The sequence below is a fragment of the Ornithodoros turicata genome, chromosome 6 (assembly GCF_037126465.1).
Source record: "Ornithodoros turicata isolate Travis chromosome 6, ASM3712646v1, whole genome shotgun sequence".
Taxonomy (NCBI): domain Eukaryota; kingdom Metazoa; phylum Arthropoda; class Arachnida; order Ixodida; family Argasidae; genus Ornithodoros; species Ornithodoros turicata.
This window is the reverse complement of record NC_088206.1, coordinates 8,395,649-8,414,783: the sequence shown is the minus strand read 5'-3', so window position 1 is coordinate 8,414,783 and position 19,135 is coordinate 8,395,649. Positions and strand designations below refer to the sequence as shown.

General features: G+C 46.4%; 3 protein-coding genes across 10 annotated transcripts in view; 2 read left to right on the top strand and 1 right to left on the bottom strand.

The window, feature by feature from the left end:
• Window positions 1-3,312, top strand: part of LOC135399002 (peroxidase-like) — an 81,700-nt gene extending 78,388 nt beyond the window's left edge. For all 5 annotated transcript variants that reach the window (XM_064630623.1, XM_064630624.1, XM_064630626.1 and 2 more), the window contains exons 12-15: window positions 4-353; window positions 1,770-1,939; window positions 2,427-2,532; window positions 2,625-3,312. In XM_064630623.1, the coding sequence (XP_064486693.1) occupies window positions 4-353; window positions 1,770-1,939; window positions 2,427-2,532; window positions 2,625-2,700 (702 nt within the window). In that variant the 3' untranslated portion in view covers window positions 2,701-3,312. The remainder of the gene's footprint in view (window positions 1-3; window positions 354-1,769; window positions 1,940-2,426; window positions 2,533-2,624) is intronic.
• An 893-nt stretch (window positions 3,313-4,205) lies between these two features.
• LOC135399003 (uncharacterized) lies at window positions 4,206-15,527 on the bottom strand. Of its 4 annotated transcripts, none has more exons than XM_064630628.1 (13): window positions 15,381-15,527; window positions 13,050-13,118; window positions 12,906-12,948; window positions 11,844-11,932; window positions 10,679-10,771; window positions 9,617-9,661; window positions 8,810-8,845; window positions 8,593-8,619; window positions 8,426-8,452; window positions 6,089-6,118; window positions 5,937-5,975; window positions 5,685-5,738; window positions 4,206-4,415 (listed from the first exon to the last, which is right to left on the bottom strand). In XM_064630628.1, the coding sequence occupies exons 2-13, from the start codon at window positions 13,098-13,100 to the stop codon at window positions 4,359-4,361; spliced, it is 591 nt and encodes a 196-aa protein (XP_064486698.1). In that variant the 5' UTR covers window positions 13,101-13,118; window positions 15,381-15,527; the 3' UTR covers window positions 4,206-4,358. The 4 variants fall into 4 exon arrangements, with proteins under 4 accessions (XP_064486698.1, XP_064486697.1, XP_064486699.1 ...); XM_064630627.1 differs by having other exon boundaries at window positions 15,385-15,527; XM_064630629.1 differs by lacking the exon at window positions 5,685-5,738 and having other exon boundaries at window positions 15,385-15,527.
• Window positions 15,528-16,200: 673 nt separating this feature from the next.
• On the top strand, window positions 16,201-18,318 carry LOC135397611 (solute carrier family 22 member 7-like). The gene has a single exon (XM_064629232.1). It carries the CDS (start codon window positions 16,360-16,362, stop codon window positions 18,238-18,240), a length of 1,881 nt encoding a protein of 626 aa, XP_064485302.1. The 5' UTR covers window positions 16,201-16,359; the 3' UTR covers window positions 18,241-18,318.
• The last annotated feature ends 817 nt before the right edge of the window (window positions 18,319-19,135 follow it).

Here is a 19,135-nt window from a genome sequence, read left to right as displayed (position 1 = left end):
CAGATCGACTCAAAAGGCCACATCTCCAGAGTAAAACTTCAAGACAACTTCTTCAAACCGTTCGAGTTTCGAGACGGAATGATGGAGCGGATCGTACGGGGCCTTGCTCGCCAGACGTCGCAGACGTTCGACAACTTCATCACCAATGACGTCACAAACCACCTGTACCGGCTGACCAATGAGTCTTTCGGATTGGACCTGATCTCGCTAAACATTCAACGAGGAAGAGACCACGGACTACGCGGATACACCGATTACCTCAAGGGCTGCTTCGGATTGCGCGTCGAGAAATTCGAGGACCTCGACAGCGCCATGCCGCGACCGGTGCGGGAACGACTCCAACGACTATATGCGTGAGTGTAGCCACGTGATGTGACGTCAGATACACGCGATAAATATGCGGGGAAGGCTTATTCTAACAGCACCGGGTGTTTACAGTATGGAAGTATTATAGCTTAATGGATGTGTTACTATGGCTTCAACTACCACCATTTAATTTTAGTATTATAGCAACGCCGCTTCAGCGCAGGTGCAAACCCCACCTGTCCCCTACTCCTGCCTGGCGTCCTCTTTCCATCTATCAACGTATGTACGCCGCACATAGCCACAGTTGCTTCGCGGCGCTAAAAAAAAAAGCTCAGGCGCAGATGGCTTGCACTGATCAAAGTCTGGTGAAGATCGTGATCACGATCACACAGTGACGCGAGAAATAATAATAATAATTCAGGGCTTTATGTCGCGAGCCAACTGTGGTAATGAGCGATGCCACAGTTGTCAGGTCCGTGGATTACAATAACGTGGAAACCTCTTGGGCTGGACAATTCGAAAGCAATCTTTAGACACGGACAGCAATGGATGTTACACTTGTATTGAAAATCATAATGACATTCTTTTTTGCGCAAAACCAAATATGGTTAATATGACGCGGCAGACGGTGTCCAATTAATGAGATATTTGGAACGTGCGTAATTATATTTTAAAATGATGATGATAAAGCCAGAAGCGAGGCATCAGCGGTAAGCTTACGTGCTCTCCTTCGAATGGGCAAAACGTAAATCTTCTGAAAGATACCTCGACCTCCCGGTCTCTTTCCACTCGGGTGCCTTTGACTTTCCGCTGTAGGTTGATCGTTGCTTGCCAACGAGCTTTCCCACTGCCGGGCGGGAGCACGGAACGGCGCCCGCAACGGCAGAAACGTCACTTGGAGGACATCGCATGCCCGTTCTTTGGCGCCGACCAAGCATGTTGCTCCTTGCGCAACTGACGACGGTGGACGGCAGCGACCAACCAATCAAGGCGAAGAACAAGACGAGAGTCTGTGGCGCATGAAAGCAAATGACTGCCTCGTAGCGCACGCGGAAGTCTCGTTTCCTTGGCCATAGCCTCCTATATACTATATAGGAGGTATATAGGAGGCTATGCCTTGGCTCTCGCCGGTTTAACTCGAGAGCACGTCGAACCTCGTCGTTCTCCGGCCGCCGCTCCCCGCTCCGAGAGCACACGCCCGGCAGTGGGAACGTAGCTTTATTCTACCATACATCGTTTTCCATGAAGACGTTGCAGTGCTTCTTTTTGTGTGTTGCAGCCAGAGTAGCAACTCAAATGACACGGCAAAAGCGCCGAATACGGTGTCATCCCTTACACAAATGTTAAGATGAACACGAACCCATGTGCCTGAACTATGGGTACATTACACCGGAGCAGAATTCCTAGCTTTTGTTGAACTATTTGTTTCCGGATACTCAGGTTAATCGGAGCTGTTATCGCAGGCACGTAAACGATATCGACCTGTTTACGGGAGGTGTATCGGAATACTCCCTCCCGGGCGGAGTCGTGGGTCCAACTTTTGGCTGCATCATCGGAATCCAATTTTGGCGACTCAAGTACGGCGATAGATTCTACTTCGAGCATGGAAGCCAAGCCGGAAGCTTCACACCAGGTACGGATAGCTTTTCAGTCAAACTCACCTTGGACGTGATTTGCATGTCGGTAACTTATTTGGGTATTAGACCTGTTTGTTCATTGATGACGACCATGAATGGCATTACGAAAATATAAAAAAATGAGTACACCCAAGCAACATGTTTGTAGTTTTCACATACAGGACATGATCCTTGCTTCTAGGACGGGGTTGCTTTTCTAAAAAGGGTCTAACTATAGCTTTAGTTAGTGAAGGAAATGAAATACAGAGCGAGGCCTTCCGTGTCCTAACAAACGGGAGGTAAGGGACATGAATACAACTGGTCTTCGCTGCAGCACGCCGTTTTACGCGGCTAAAACTTCATTGTCACGAAGAAGGAACAAACTGCAGAATGAGCTCCTGCACGCTCCTCCTCAACTCCTGCACGCTCCCGCTAGGCGTCACACGCAGCCAGTGACTGTTATCACCTTCGACGATAACGGTTCTCTGGCTCGTTTCATTACAGCTCAGTTGACTGAATTACGGAGGACAATGCTGTCAAAGATTATCTGTGACAACAGCATCGGGCACAAGTTCGCTCAAAGGAACATACTCAGAACGATATCGGACAGGTAAGCCAGACATCGTAAAAAGATCCTCTCTCGCGGAGGAACGGTTCATATCACTAATTACTGGACTAATTACTGAAAATAATTTCATGCAGCAATCCTGAGATACCTTGTGCACAACTGCCGGCCATGAATATGGATGCTTGGATCGAGGTTCCGGCAACGTCTTAGCACGAACTTGGGACGCGGTGACACAACAGCCAGAAGCTGATTAAGATCGAACCTAACGTCGAAGCCTCCAGAAACAGATTGAGCACAAATTCACGAACTAGCAGCGCCACCACACGTGCTAAAACACACCATGGTTACAGTCTGCTAGACGTCTTTCGAGCAGAAACAAAGTTGCCAAAAAAAGATAACCATCATCCACATCGCTCTGTCGGTTTCGACCTTTTAAACGAAAGGCAATGATAGGTGGCGTTAGAAATCAATAGCGAAAGAAAAGTACGAGTTTGGAAAATATGTGGCGCCACCACAAGACAGCCTGTGACTACGAAGACATCAATCTTCAAGAACCAAGAACAGGTGGCCTACAGTAGACAACTTTCCAAAGACTTATTGGTTTAACTAAAATGCCCTTGCCTTCGGTTGAACTGCTGGATTGTTTTCTTTGTGAGACACGCGTGAGCCGGATTCGGAGAGGACTGAACTGCAAAGTGAGTGTTGTGTGAGTGCTGAACAGGACAGTGACGATTGTGATTGTGTGGCGAGTGATCCCATTTCTTCATTTTTTTTTTCAGTACGTTACTTTGTATATTAAACCGACACGGGTGTGAAAGTATATATTTTGTTTGATAGTGCTTCATGGGCGTCATGAGCCCGCTGCGGTGAACTCTTCGGGCCCATACCCACATGCGGTACAGATGTGCGGAAAGCGCCTGCGGTTTCCGCGGGTGTCAAGATATCGACGCTGGAGACCCTGCAGTGTTGCCAACCTACATTCGCATTTTATTACCCCCAAATTGGACGAAAAATTTCCCGAGATTTCCTTAGACTGAGTTTGTCCGGCGGCGGCTCGCATACTCATTGAACTACCGGCTACGGCGTCGAAAACAAATACCAGTAAACTATATCAGCTAAGTGCAACCTTGTCCAGTGGTGACAAGCCAGTCGGAGAGTACAAATTATTGAGTGACTAAGTTGTATTTGCGTTGCGATTTCACGGTACACTAAACATTTCATAACAGTTTCTCTCCCATAACAAACAAACATGGGATTCCAGGGGCGACTTCGTGAGAGGCGGCAAGTGGAAAGGAAAACAATTTCTTTCGTGCCTCAGCTCTTTGGAACATGAATTCTTTGCGATACTGGTTCATAAATCTTCGCCTATAAGGTCAAGAACAGTTTAGACATTCGTATAGACGTCGTGGTTTTCGTCCGCTGTAGATCAGGAGGTACACGAAGCAATGTGAACGTGATTCTTCTGAATCATCCGGCCTTATTCCATGCGCGCTAGATGAAACAAAAAGCAATGTCTCCGACATTGCAGTAGCAACTTTATTGCCGCGCACCGCTCTGAAACACTGTCCCCTCCGTCCAGTCCTGGGCACCAAAATGTACAATCCTAAATGCCCAAACCTTTACGCTCGTTCTTGGGAACACTTCATTCACAGCAAACAGGAACTGAAAAGCATCCATAGCATATAGCATTTCCTACCGCTCAAAACAAACTGGACTTCAGGTGTGAATTATTTATCCTTTTCTCATAATGTACGTTACTAAAGTAGTCTTCGAAGTTTCTCGAGATGGAGTTGTTCCTTGAGTAAAGTTCCTCGTTGGAGGCAAATTCAAATCGTAATCGCAGCATGGTGACGGTGATCCGTATGTGTCTATTTGATTTTCTCGAGGGCAGTGCGGTATTTGCTCATTCTCCAAATCAACAAAACCTGCAACAAGAAACACTCCAGCAATGGTACTGAGGCAATATAGCAAAGAGAGCATTCTTAACAACTACGTAACACTGTAGGAGCAGCTACTTCAAGCAATAACTACAGCTTGCTGACAATTGCAGTGGCAGCTATATTAATTACTAACAGTGACCGATCACCAGCTAGCTAATTTACTTTCCCTGCTAACAAGTTTGCTAGCAGTCGAATTCGTTAGTTACGGTATACGTAACAGCAACTGAACTAGAAAGACGCAATCAAACATGACCACCCAGTATACAGGAAATACACACCAACTACTGTCCGTTTACACGGGGCAGTCTGGAGTAGTAGAAATTTAGAGATTGGAGTTGTATTAAACTGCTGGTTACGTGCAGATGACAAATGCAAAATTTCATCTAGCATAGCATCAGATAGTACGAGATAAAGATGAAACGAAGGGCACGTTCGGAACCGACCTCGCTAGTATAGAGTAGGGCAGAGTAGTGAGCACCTAAGCCCTTTTGCTCAGGTTCAGGTTCAGGTTCAGGTTGCTGCGAGATCGACCTATAGGGGGCGACACTGCACTGGAGGCCGAATAAACGTGTAAAAGCAGACGACGCGAGGAAGCTATCCGCATCACAGTCTTTCATCGTTTCACCGCAGCGCGCCGACACCGTTCGATCTATGCTATCACAGGGTCGTACTATAAAGATTGCAAGAAGGTGAAGAACATTTTGGTTGTCGATAAACATGGTAGAACGCACGAGAAACACGGTAAAACGGCACATGGTCAAACGAAATCAGGAAAATCAGTCTCGTATATCGCAATCATTTCTAGGTAGGACAGAAATCGAACGTTACTGACAGTGATGCCGCAGCAGCTAATACCGCTGGGCAGAAAATTCAGTTAAAAATAACTGGCTGCGCATTTAGTCGAAATTACTTCGTACAGTGAATCTGCGGGTTATAAGAAAGCACGTGGCAGCGTTTTATTCTTCTTTCTGATCTATTGCTGTGTACCGGAGAACACCGGTTACATCCTTCGCAAACGGGCAGTCTTCAGTCATCATTGGAGTCAATGGCCATTGAAACATACACGTAGTGCATTCTAGCGGGTAGCGCGTCAACCTCTGAAAGAGCATTGGATCCCACCTCCCCTGACAGGTTCAAATTACACGCTTGGTGTCGCCACGCGCATGTTTCAATGGTCGTTCGTTTCAATAATCATTGAAGACTGCCCGTTCATTCCCCGAAAAAAATGGAAGCTGTCATAGAAATGTTCCTTACGTCAACAATAAGCACGATAGCGTTAAAGATAAGCCTCGGATTGATCCCGTACACCTGGAAGAAAAGTCATCTCAACGATATGAAAGCCTCCTTGAAGTGTGTTGAATATAGCTGGGTGGTAAATCACTCAAGGAACTTTGTCGAGGTATACGATTAAACACTGGCGGTGTTAGCTACTACCCCGATACCTATCCCGATGTCATGATAAGATGACAAAGGTTAATAACAAAATGGTATATGTCGACAACTCACCGAGTCTACTTCCATATTATAGTGGGACGTGATTTCGCGCTAGATAAAGAAGTACGAATAAGTACGAACTAAAACTCATTATGCACGATTAATGGACGATGCACACAGAAATAATGTTCCGACCTAAGCGGGAGTTAAATGTGCAGACTTACTTTGGCCATCCCCACCACGAGATGAGTCTCCTGCGAGATATATCAACCATAAATCATCATTGTATATCCAGTTCGTGCAATAAAAGCAATGACGTAAAAAAGTATCAATAACAATAAATAACAAGTACCAGTTATATAAAATTGCCTGTTTCCTTTTATGCGTAGTGTATGGAGTATAACGCGTTTAAATGCAACAGCTCCATTGTGCTTTCGCTGGTGTCTGTGTCACGTGATGTCACGTGGCCCCCGTAAAGCTATGGACGGACGTACACGATGATTGGCCCTATAAGCCATCGCTTTAAACTAATGAGCGTACATTCTAACAACAGAGCTTCACACCATAACTCGCTAAAGACCTACTGGCGTTGAGATTTGAGAATCTTTCGTTATTCGTTTTTTCCACGAACTGATTGACTGATTGGAAAAGAGAAACATGGAGATGTGGGTCCTGACAAAGTTGATTTGTTGGAAATGGGAGGCGTCTGCCTACTTGTGTATACGTTGACTGCCACAAAAAAGGCGTACGACCTCTTCTGGCACCCAGAGATAACTGTATAATACAGCGCAATGGGTTCTACAGGATGTTCATTTTTGTCCTTCACAGAAGTTTTATGAAAAAGCTATGAGTGCAGGACAGATGCCGTTTTTGCAATTGAGTTCTACGGCCAGGCGGACATCCTCTCGAAGAAAGCATGCAACTACAAGATGACTAATTACCTAAAACTCATTAATGAGCTCTCTAATTAGGGTATTTCTAGCAAAAGCGAGATAAAAGACTGTCCTCGTTGAAAGCCATTCCACGTCTAACAAATCCTGGAACGAGTCACACGTATCCCCGAGTTTTCATGTGAAAATGAGCCGCACGAAATGGAACGCAGGGAGCGCACCTCTCATTCCACGTCACAGGGTCACGTGATTTGGGCCGATGAAGACGATTGGAGTAGGTGCCGATATGCTGGCCAGATAATCCGCTTTCGGGCCCAGGTGAGCCTCCGTCGGCGTAGATGGTGGGCTCTTGAGGCGCACTTTTTCGATTTCGGCTAATTGGCATACCGAAATTCAGCGATGGATATTTCACGGCCCTTGCTCTTTACCGGATTTTTAAGAGACAGAATAATTAACGATCTAATTAATGGATTTGAGGTAATTACAGTCGACCCCCGTTTATCCGGACTTCATTTATCCGGATCCCGCGGTATCCGGACAAAAGGCACGGGAACGGATTTTCCTCCATGTATTTTGTTCTCGTTTATCCGGACTTCAGCTTCCGGACTCGGACAAGCATTCCTGGGAACGAAAGTCGAAAATTCTTGTAATCCAGCTTCAGTTATCCGGACTACCGTGAGTAAGAGGAGACGCTGACCGCGCTTCGTCACCCTTTTCGCTGTGTTGGGGTTATTCCCATCACACGTTAGGGACCTACATTCCTCCGTAGGGGAGACAACCGTGCACGATGACCCCCTTTTCTATTTGTGTGCGTTGGGTCACGTTGACCAGTCGAGTCATTTGGAAATATCTCGAGCCACTGTCCGGTTCTAGAGAGGAAAACTCCAACCCGAGGGCCTGCTGCTTACGGCCCGTTGGCCGATGAAGACATTCCCCTAGCTGAGCTGCGATCCCTGATGCAGAGGCTCACTGCGACTGCCGTAGATGATGCTGCGGTTTCTGACCACGTTGTCGTTGATATGGATGATGACGCATGTGCAGCTATGACTGATGACGGTGTGATTGCTGCTGTTGCCTCCGATGATGTGCAGCAAGACGGTGCCGATGACGCCAGTGAGAAACAAGGCTCCGACATTGACACTTTGCGTCCACACTGACATTCTTCGAGCAGCGTAACAGCGTGGCTCAACTCTATGCAATTAGCTAAAGTTTGCAGGAATCGAGTGCCTACACCACTATGTAACAGCTGATATTGACGAGATTTCTGTGTTTTAATTAAATCTTGCTCTGTAGGACGTTTCTATTCGGTCGTTTCATTTATCCGGATGCCCCGGTATCCGGACGATTTCGCCGGGAACGGCACCGTCCGGATAAACGGGGGTCGACTGTAGTCATCTTGTAGTTCCACGCTCTCTTCCAGAGGGTATCCACCAGGCCGCATAACTCAATTGCAAAAACGACACCTGCGCTGTTCTCGTAGCTTTTTAATAAAAATTCTGTAAATGATAAAAATAAACACCCAGTATTTGCTGAGTACACATTAGAATTCTCGATGCGCACAATGCACGCGGATGTATTCGACACAGTTTGACGTCACCGTTGGCGACTCACAGTATAAATGCCCCCAGAAGCTGTAATGAAATAGAAATTTGACAACGATGAAATGCTTACATTTTTGCTCAGTTCAACTCCGGGTAACTGCAGGAAAATTGCCTTACGATCAATACTATTTATCGTATAGAAACACTACGCGTAAGCCTGAGGCGATTACTAGTATAGTACGGACGCTTCTCGAAAGACGTAAAGTATATGCTGGCATTTTAATTTCAAGTACTCACAGATGACATTTCGCCCAGAAACTCGATCTGCAATATCAGCAACGGCTTTCATTAACGTGCAACGCTTTCGTGAGTAATAGTATTGTATAGGGCTGGCATCTGCATTACTTGTGCTTGAATGCGAAATAATCGAGCACATAGTGAGTATGCACCATGTCGTAAACCCTGGAACTTCCACTACCGTGACCTAACTCAGCTATCTCTTCGCCGTACTTACGATTTCGTCAAGAGTCGCCTTTGACGCCTTAGGTTTCTGTCAAAGATACGACCACTCAGGAATCAACGATATCGTATACAGACGCTGGCAAGTGGACCTTTTTCACATACGTGTATACGTATCCTAGCGGCTTTCCAGCGAACCACGCTCGGAGCGCGTCAAAATAAATCCACGTGGAGAGCACAAAGGACCAAAACCGGTCCTGACTTGAACCGACGAGCTCGCGCCGTTCGTGCGGTCTCCCCACTGGTCCCCCACTCCTGTCGTCCCCATACTGCGCCATCTAATGAGGACGGAGATAACCCACTCCAGCGTCTCAAGGTCATGCGCATGCGCATAAGCTGTCGTGAAAGAGGTCCATTCAGCAGGGCGTTGAGGTACCAGAAGCCTTCTCGCAGAAAGGATATTTCGCTGACGAGGGGTGAAGTTAGATAATTACTACTATTCGTTTGGAGACGCATTCGAGAGTTGGGTCCCCGTTTGTGAAGGCACTTAATAAGCCTCTACCCGAGGAACGTCATCATGACGTTGGTAGACAGACTGAAACCGAAACAAAATCAGAATGGGAGGGCTTTGTTGGCTGCCTCCTATTGAAAGAAAAGAAGGACGAAAGGTCGCGTCCCTTTCATGGACCATCGTAATCCCCTGAGGACCGTTGATTTCTGCCGCGACCTTGTTCCCCTCTAGCTTCCAGCGTAGTTCAACTCTACCAAACTGGTGGCGCTGCGGAACACTATGGCGTCATTTGTTTACAAACAGGGAGAGTTCTAATAAATGAATACATATAGTAAATACAAAACAACCAACCTTAGTCCTTCGGGTGTGCCGAACGCCTTTGTCCGCGTAAGGCCCCTGCAAAGTAGGATCACACGTTAGGATTCCGGAGTACTTGCTTTACAGAAAATAGGCAATGCAGACAACCTCTAATCGACGAAACCATTGACAAAAGAACAACCCACACTGTACGTCGTGGGCCCTTGAAACTGAACTTCACCACGCTACACCGCTGGAAGCCAATCGTTATTTTTTTATTTAGTGTTAGCGCCGCGAAGCAACTGTGGCTATGAGCGGCGTACAGATGTGGACAAATGGAGAAAGGAGAGCAAGAAGGAGTGGGGGACAGGGGGTTAGTTTGCGTCCTGGGTCGACTTCAGGGGGAACTGTGCCGACAGTCGTCCAATCGCTACACAGAATGATATACCATTTTGTCTCCCGACTGGTTGCAACAGGCGGATCCATCCCATACCTACAAATTAGGCGTGTGAACAATGTCATGCGGGGAGGATGGGATGACGAGGAGCATGTTGTGTGGTGAAGTTGCCTTTCAGGGAATGTTCAGAAACAGAAAGGGTTCGTTATGCAGGAAGTACGAATTTCAGCACCGCCGGAAAAACTACTCTGCACGGGCTGTTACCGTCATATAAGGGCCAGAAACTGAAGCAAGAGTCTCAGGCCTGAAGACGCCGATATATCAAACAAAGGCTGTTCTTCTACTGCTGAACAGTGTCTGTTCGAAATATCGGCGGCCCTCAACCAGAGAGTGCTACTTAACTACAACGTATCGCCGTATTTTCCACCTTTAAACGCCAGATATGCTCTCTGCTTCTATCGAATCGTATGTGATGCGGTCATTACGCGCGTTCAGCGCAGGAGAATTGAACAGCGTGAAATCAGTACATAAAGCGTATGAACCCAAGCAGCAGAACGTCTTGGCCAAATATTGGCTGCACACTGGGAATATCGTTCAGTATTGTTCAGGTTGAGGTCAGTAAAGATTGGGCGAAGACGTTGCATTGTTTGGGAAGCTTCAACTGAGGCAATGCGCTTAGTATGGACCGTGATGGATTCAGAATGGAGCTCCGGTGATACCTCAAGAAAGATGTTTAGGCACAGCATACAGGATACAAACGCAACGGAGAATTTCATGTAGAGAATGAAGATGCCCAGTAGATGGCCACTGTGCTGCAAAAGAGAAATGCATAAGAAGGAGGTAAACGTGACGTCGACACAGGAGGAAAATATTACTAAAATCGGTCCAAAAGCGGGTGAAATATCGCGACATTTTCCTGGACAACGTACCTATCTCTGAGTATGTCAAAACTGCTTTTATTAGCTCTAGATTATTTTAACTTGTTTGCATCACCGAAACCGACTGTCAACAGAGAGAAGAAGAAGGAAGAAGAAGACAGAAGAGGAAGAAGACAGGAGGAGTGAAGAGAAGGAGAAGAGAGAAAAAACGGAGGGTTTTGTGATACAACCACAGCGATTTCCCGAGACCTTTCCGTCAACAGCTACCGCTGTAAAAAGAAGCACGCGCACGTATTTCACAAGCGCGAGAGCAGCTCCACAATACACTTCCAAAAGCTCACCCGCGAATGGATCGTCACTGATATGGAGGAACGGTTTAGTTCATCAATATCCGCAAACATATAGGATGTACACTTGAGTTTCATGTCACTTCTCCGCACATGCTAGAATAATATCACGAACAGACCGGTCTGATCTTCACGCCTGAAAGTGAACATGTGTGAACCACCCAGATACGTTCGCAAGCCTTTTTTTTTTTCTGTCTGCGTGCAATCTTGAGGGGAGTGCACCATACGTAGAAAGACGGTAGTGAAGATTCGATTGTTCTCAATCGCAAACGATAAGCGATTATAGGGCGTTTTAGGAAAACTTAGAACTTCCAAGATAACGTTTCCGAAAACATTATCTAATCGCCTGCTTCCATTAAAGTGGGTGACATCACGTTGCTGGTATCTGATTGACTGCCAGCGATATGGAGTCGGAATCGAAGGACTCTGACGATTTCCTAAAGCTCTCTATTGTCTAATGATAATTCGTTACACGAACCGGACGCCTTACGATCACTACGAGGACACGTGATCAACTGATCTGCCGATCCGTTATATCCGGGTTTGTTTTGTCGTGGAACCCTGCAGTCACTTCGTGGAGCGGATGAAAGAGGAATACCATGATATGGTTCACACCTACCGCGCTTGGACAGGACGTAAAAATCATAGAAGTTACTTACAATGACCATCGCAGTTAGCAATACAGCATGCATGACGAAGTTCATTCCGTAGAAGAGAAGGTTCATCAGACTATTAAAGGTGAATTGATCTGTGCGGCAAATGAATTACACTTTTAACGTCGATAGATACAATGCACACGATAGAGTAGCGGAATAAACGCACGTGAACCGAGTTATACGGTGAAGGTATTATAAATAGAGAGCTTTAGCAGACCGTTGATAAGGTGGCTTGCGTGGAACCGTATCAACCGGAACCAATCAGTGGATAAGATTCTGAGTCATGCATGACTGCGATTGGTTCCGATAGGCACGATAACTTTATCCACGGTATACTAAAACTCACTATTAAATGACTATGCCCGCTACACTTAGAACAATATAGAATGGCTAGCAAAACTAGACGTTCCATTGCCGTTTCTAAGGTTGTGACCTTTCCCCTTTTCTGTGAAAGCAGGACAGTCTTAAGTTCGTGTTTCTAATGAATATTGCTGTTCGAAACGAAAGAAATACCTCACGAAGACGGGGATGTGTTTACAAAGGAAGAATTCGATACCTTTCTGCACGTGACAATCTCTTAGGGACTTAGTATCAGAAACTGGTAAAAAATAGAAGAAAGAGAACCTGAAACACCATGGTATGACATGCATACAGTTTTAAGTTGTACAAATGTATTCGTATTTTCTTGTTCTTTTTTGTTTTTTTGTTGCAGTTTAAGAAAACGTCGCTATCTGCTATTGCTTTCACACCTTCCCGAACCACACTGTCCGGGTCTCTCAGACCTCTCGCCCTCTCTTCTTTGTCAAAATTGCTTGGTCCATGGCCATATCCAGCCCACCAACGCTCGTTTATCATGTGCCTATATTCATTCCATATCTCGAACTACCCCTAATGTGAGTCAAATTCCCATTCTAGGGCATGGTATGCGAAACGGTAGAGAATGGGTTTCTCGATTTGATCTGACGTTAACTTTTTCTACGCCCATGACCCACATTCATGAACTGCCTACTTTTGCAGAATATGACAAGGTTCATTGGGGGTTAATGAAAATATATCAATGCTTACCATCGGCTACGTATAACGCGTACAGGAGTAGGCCATACCACCCCTAAAAACGACAAAAGCGAGAAGGTGTTATACAGTAGTACTTCGAGACGAAGCAGGCCTTAGTTCTCCATATAGTACGTAAATAGCGCAGAAACAACTTACAGTGCAGACCATAGCGTACGCCAGAATGCTCGGTCTTGTGTCACAAAACATCCCTTTCGCATTCAATGTCTAAAGCATTAAAGAAGAGTCGAATGATAATCAGCGTTGCACCTGTATAGCTTTCAGCCATATGTGGAAAACAGAAAAGAAAATATGAAATCCAATACAAAACAACTCGATTGGAATTGCTTTTCACCATTTTATAAATGCACCGGGCACAAAGTAAGAAAACATACGAAAAGAAGGAAGAGAAAAACTCCTATTTCGTCTATACGGGACGCAGTTGCGCTTCTTTTCGCTCATTTTAAAGGAAACGTTCGTTCCCCAGCGCAAGACGACATAAATATGTCTGCCAGGTGCGTCTGCTTCCAGACAACTGTCCCGAGAGCCCTTTCGCTCAAAATCGACGTACTTCCGAAGATATTATTTTCTTGTGGGGTCCGGCAACGGGCCTGCACTGGCAGGGAGGAGCAAGCGGTAGAATCTCCTCATCAGCTCGCATGACATTTCCGTGACGTTCCTCCAGGATGGTGACGTCACCACATCTTCTCACGGCCGAAGCAAGTTCAATGGAGACTTCGCAGGGATTAAAAACAAATAAAAATTAAATAAATATGTACAAAAAATAGGTGAGCATCATACCGAACATGAACCATCTTCTTGATACCGAATACGACATTAGCATTCACTTTGCGCGAGTAATTAATTCGTAAATGATGATAATAGCAAACCGAAACCGAAACTGCGAAGAGCTCCATACTACCGCGATTCTCACGAAGGAGGATACCGTTACGTCACCCAGCATTCTCGACTGCTTCGAAACCTGCATTCTCCCTTGCGTTTTGAAGGGAATAAAAACGGACGTCCCATGTAGCTGCCGTTTCCGTCGTATAACGTATCTCTTGCCGCAACCACTCATGCAACATATTGAGCCGACCATTACGGCGTTGATAGCAACGGGATAGCAAGAGAGTACGCATTGGAAAGAGGTTATATCCTTCCAAAACACAAGCAGGTTAAATGGAGTAGCGCCGGGAAAAGATGCCGGATGATGTCAGCAGTGTGCTGCATTCAGCGCCCTCTCGCTTCACAGAGGCGAAGCGCTCGCTTCGTAATAAATTCGTTTGAATAAAATCTGCGGAGTTTTGGAACGAGATATTTCGTACACATGTTCCTGACATCCCAAACATTACGGATATACCCCAACCTTTGTGGTGATTTTGTTGCGGAGTCCCACTTTAAAGAGCAATGAGGCGACCATTTAACGTGGCTCGAAATCCTGTCTCATTCGTCAAGCTGTCCATTGTGAGCCGCCGTACAGCGTATTACAGCCGCGAAATCAAAATGTCGGAGAAAGCAGCCGCGGACGACCGACACGATCTTCACGTGACTCCGAAAGATTCCCTCGCCTTTCTTCTTTGTTTAATTCTTCCCAGCTCACGCGCTGGGGCGGAGCCACACGTTTGAGCTGGGCCAGTCACATGCCGGGAAAATAGACTACGTCACGACTCCACCTTCCCTCATCACCCGATTTTTCTTTAGCTCATTCTGTTTCCTAGAGTGGAAGATTTTGGAGGAGTCACCTGTGCGTGCTGTTCTTCCGCAGAGCTGATTTCATTCGTTGCGAAACATGCCGCAGCTAACAAAAATATATATAAATAAATAAAAACTTAGAGGACATCTGAGTGTTCCGTTGTGGCCAGGTGAAACGGAGCGCCCCTGTGTCGACACACTGACGTCGCGCATACGTCGCGAGGGAGTTTCAAATCGTGTGGACTCCAGTGATTTTTACTTCAAACATTGTTGTTCTAATGTCTTGAGGCCATCACCCCTATATACTTCTCTTTGCTAAGATCATCGCTGCGGACATAGAGGCAACCGAAGCAGTTACGGGTACTAGGGTACTACGGGTACCCGTGTACTACTCAGTACCCTCTGGAGCAGTCCCACTGCCTTCTCAGTTTTTGTGCTTGATGCTAGCCAAAGTGAGCCGGAGTCTTGCTTTTGAATGCGTATATACTACGAATATTTCTAGACAACGTTAGAAAAAAGGAAACGTCTAAAAGAAAGAAAGAAAGGAAAACTGCCTACATACATAGCCCTGCATCTTGTCCCGATTTGAAATATAGTCATGGCTCTTACGGTAGACGATTAACAACGACTAGCGCCCCGACAAACCTCGCACCCTTATCCCCAGGAAAGTAAGACCTGCAAGCGGCGCGTATCTTGCTGTAAAAATAATTAGGCCTCCCTGAACTTAAGCTTGAATAGCTTAAGCTTCTAAAGCTAGATTTATCTGAAAATAGCGCAGTTGCAAGGAAGATTACTTACATACCGTTGATAAAGCGAAAAACGTGATCTTCAGAACATATATTAGCGAACAGATTAGAACACGTTAGCGAGCTGCCCTTTCAGATTATGATCAAATATGGATCAAAGCATGCGATAGCGATGTTGTTCTTCTTCTTCGTCCTCGGAACAGTGGCCGTTATCCACTAAGGGCGATAGCGATGTTGATTACGATCAGGGGCGGATCTAGAGGGGGGTCCGGATGTCCTGAGCCCCCTCCTCAATTTCTGTCTTCACATAGTGTTCAATTGACCCTAGACAGCGTGTCTAGCAGGCTGTCCATGCCTGGACCCCCTCCTCAGAAAAATCCTGGATCCGCCCCTGATTACGATGTACAAAGGGAAGAGGACAACTGGGAAGTCCGGTCTTGCGGAAATCTACTCCCAATCTCATCTGACTTGGCACTTTCACGTTCGTCACCTACTCACTGTTGTCACGACTGGTACCGTAGCATTATATTGGTTAAAGATGTTCAGTAACATGTGTCAGATATTTGAAATAATTATCATTATTATTATTCGTGGATTTACGTGTCAAGACAACTATGATCTGATGCTGACGTCAGCGGCGTAAGTATCTTTAGAAACAAAAGGAGGATCTGTGCTACGGCTTGACGTACAGGCAGATGATAAAAGAAACGGTAAAAAAAGATGCAAACATATGAAAGCTATTATTTTTCGCTAGCAAACAGCGACAGCGCTTCTCTAGACCCTAATTGAACCTTCTCATCTCTGTGCTACGCGCCACTCTTTGGAAGCAGACGAAGAAGATAACTAGCACATGCTTCAGCCACATCGTCAGACATCACTGCTCATGACCAGCGTGACCTCGTGATCAAGCTCGTTAGAGCAGAAGAACGATCTTCGCTCTGTAGCTTTGCAGCTAGCGTCTGTAAAGGAACCAGCATTGTTGCTACAGGGGTACAGATTCTCACCGCCCACTGCCTCACCACGCAGGAGAGATGTCACAAGCGTCTCGTTCGTCAAAGAAGTCAAAGCATGCCTCCCGGCCACTTAAACGTCAGTCAGCGGCTTCGATGCCTTCATTCAGTGAAAGAACGTCCATGAAAACTTCCGAGATTCAAAAAGACTCGGAAAGAAGATCCATAGGTCGACCTTTCCTGAAACCACCTCCTGCACCTGAACCAGTTGGAGGTGACTTTGAGCAAGAGCACGAGTACAGCTTCGGCGACGTTTATGGTCACGGAGCCTTCCAACGGATGATCCTCTGTACCAACGTCCTGGCCCTAGTCGTCCTGCAGTGCCACACACAAGCATTCAAGCTAATCGCACGCAAGGTCGACTTCTGGTGCAAACGACCTGTATCTTTCTCCTATCTCAGCGCTGAAGACTGGAAGAAAACAGGAATACCCGCCGCTGACAACGAGACCTATAGTCGCTGCACAGTCTACGACCAACCACTGAGCGTCAACCGGAGCCCTGTTCCGTGCGACTTCTGGGAGTACGACACGTCGACAGCAACCATCGTAACTCAATGGGACCTCGTTTGCGGCCGGGAATGGCTCCTTTCGATGGCGTCTTCGATATACATGGTGGGAGCCATGGTCGCCGTACCTGTACTGGGTGTTGCGGCGGACAGCTGTGGCCGAAGGCCTATTATTCGAAGCGCCGTCGTAGTTCTCCAGGTGGCTGGCTTCGGAAGTTGCTTCAACTTGAGTTTTCCCCTCTTCGTCATCTTCCGCTGCATTGTGTCAGCATGCGTAAGCACCATATTCGTATCCATCCTGACCTTGTTAATCGAGGTCACGTCTTTGGAAAACCGCACCCTATTTGGAACCATAGCGGTGTCTCTCGGTGTCAGCATAGCGGAAGCACTCATGGTCTTTCTGGGTCAGTTCGAGATGCAGTGGTGGGTAGTACAACTCATCATCATGGGAATAACATTAACGCTTCTGTCCGCATTCTACACGATTGAAGAGTCTCCACGCTGGCTTCTTGCCATCCGCGACTTTGCACGGGCGGAGAAATGCGTTATGTGGGCCGCACAAGTCAACCACGAGCCATCTGACAAAGTTCGGAAAGGATTCGAGAAACTTGCTGTCAAAATACAAAAAAAGTCTGCAGAAACCGTAGCGGTCAAACCATACGTTCTGCTAAGGAGTCCTCTGCTTCGTTCGCGCACATACGTTATTTTTTTCTGTTGGTTCGCCATGATGTACTCCTTCTACGGCCTCACGTTCACGGACGCGGTAAAAACTGTAAGATGGGCGAAGGTCACTACCCCCTTCCTCGCTGCCTTCGCCACTGTGGCCATGTTCTTCGCCATGAACTCGCTGGGACGCAAGACTGTCTTCGTGACAACACTGGGCATTGTCGGGACATCCACCGCAGTACTACTGGGGACGTACACATCGAGTCAGCTGTGGATGAACAACGCGCTGGTGGTCACCGGCAAGACAGCAGCGCTGCTCTCGATTGAAGTTGGATACATTTACACGGCTGAGTTGTTCCCCACCGTCGTCAGGAGCGCTGGCGTATGCGGGGGTTACATGTGCGGACGGCTGGGGGGTGCTCTTGCGCTGGCATTGTTCTCCTCGAAGCACGAGTTCTCTCCGGACGTTGCATTCGGTATTATGGTATTTCTTGTGTTTGTCAGTGAGATTGCGCTGGCGAAGCTTCCTGATACCTCGACGAGGCGCCTGCTTAACACGATGAATGAAATGGACGAAGAGCATTTTTACGAACTGGCCAGAGCGGAACTTGGGATGAAGCCGTTGAAAGGGTCATGGGCTCCGAAGACAGCGTTCGCTCAAGATGACGCCGCAGGCAGAACGCAGTCCAGTGTAACCTCCAAGAGCTCAAAGAGCTTTCCGAAAAAGTGATGAAGCCAACGGCACCATAGATAATGTTCATTCGCACTGTGCATTCTTTTATGAGAAATATAAGTATTTTATAATGTGCCTTTCTATTAGTTCTCTTTAACAAGGGGACGACAAAACCTCTTGGTATGTTTTCCTGTTTTTCGCGAGGCGAGGTCCCAGTTCCCTTTCCTGCGACGTGCCCACAGAAAACAGCATGCTAGAAATTACTTCGCTTGAAACGAACAAAACTGGCTTCCACAAAGCATGTGCTTCTCTGAAATTTGTGTGTAGGAAAAAGATTAAAGGGGAATAAAGGAGAAATTTGTGGGGTCAACGCTATGTATCACCAGTTCCGAGCACTAGACTGCGAAGTGCATTGCCTATAATAACGGTTTAGTTTGAAAGGTGCCCAACAACAGCGAGGTCTACCGGACGGTGCACCAACAAGAAGCAAAGCAAAACAAAAGCTAGCAAAACGAAATATCAAGAATATAAAGCAAACATCAGAAAGTGTACGAATGTTGCTGGTTAATGTGATTGCTTAAGGGATGACGTAGCATAGGGATAAGACGAAAAAAATGTAAAAGTCATGCTTTTCCCTGAGTGCGTTCATATTGGACAATAAACCATATACCACAGCACAGTTATTTCCGATATTAATATAAAAAAAAACAGGTTGTTCTCTTAGTGTTCAAAATACCAGATCTCAAAATCCACAATACCAAAATCCCAAATGGCAATGTGAAAGCTTTTATTTGCAATGGCTGTGATTGATTCTGTTAAAAATAGGATACCGGTGATATCCTATTTTGAAACTCGGTGCTTCACGAAAATCCATGTCAGCTTACTGCAGCAATTGACGCGAACAAGGAGTTGGAACATAAATGAGACAAACAACCTGCAGACTCTCAATTCT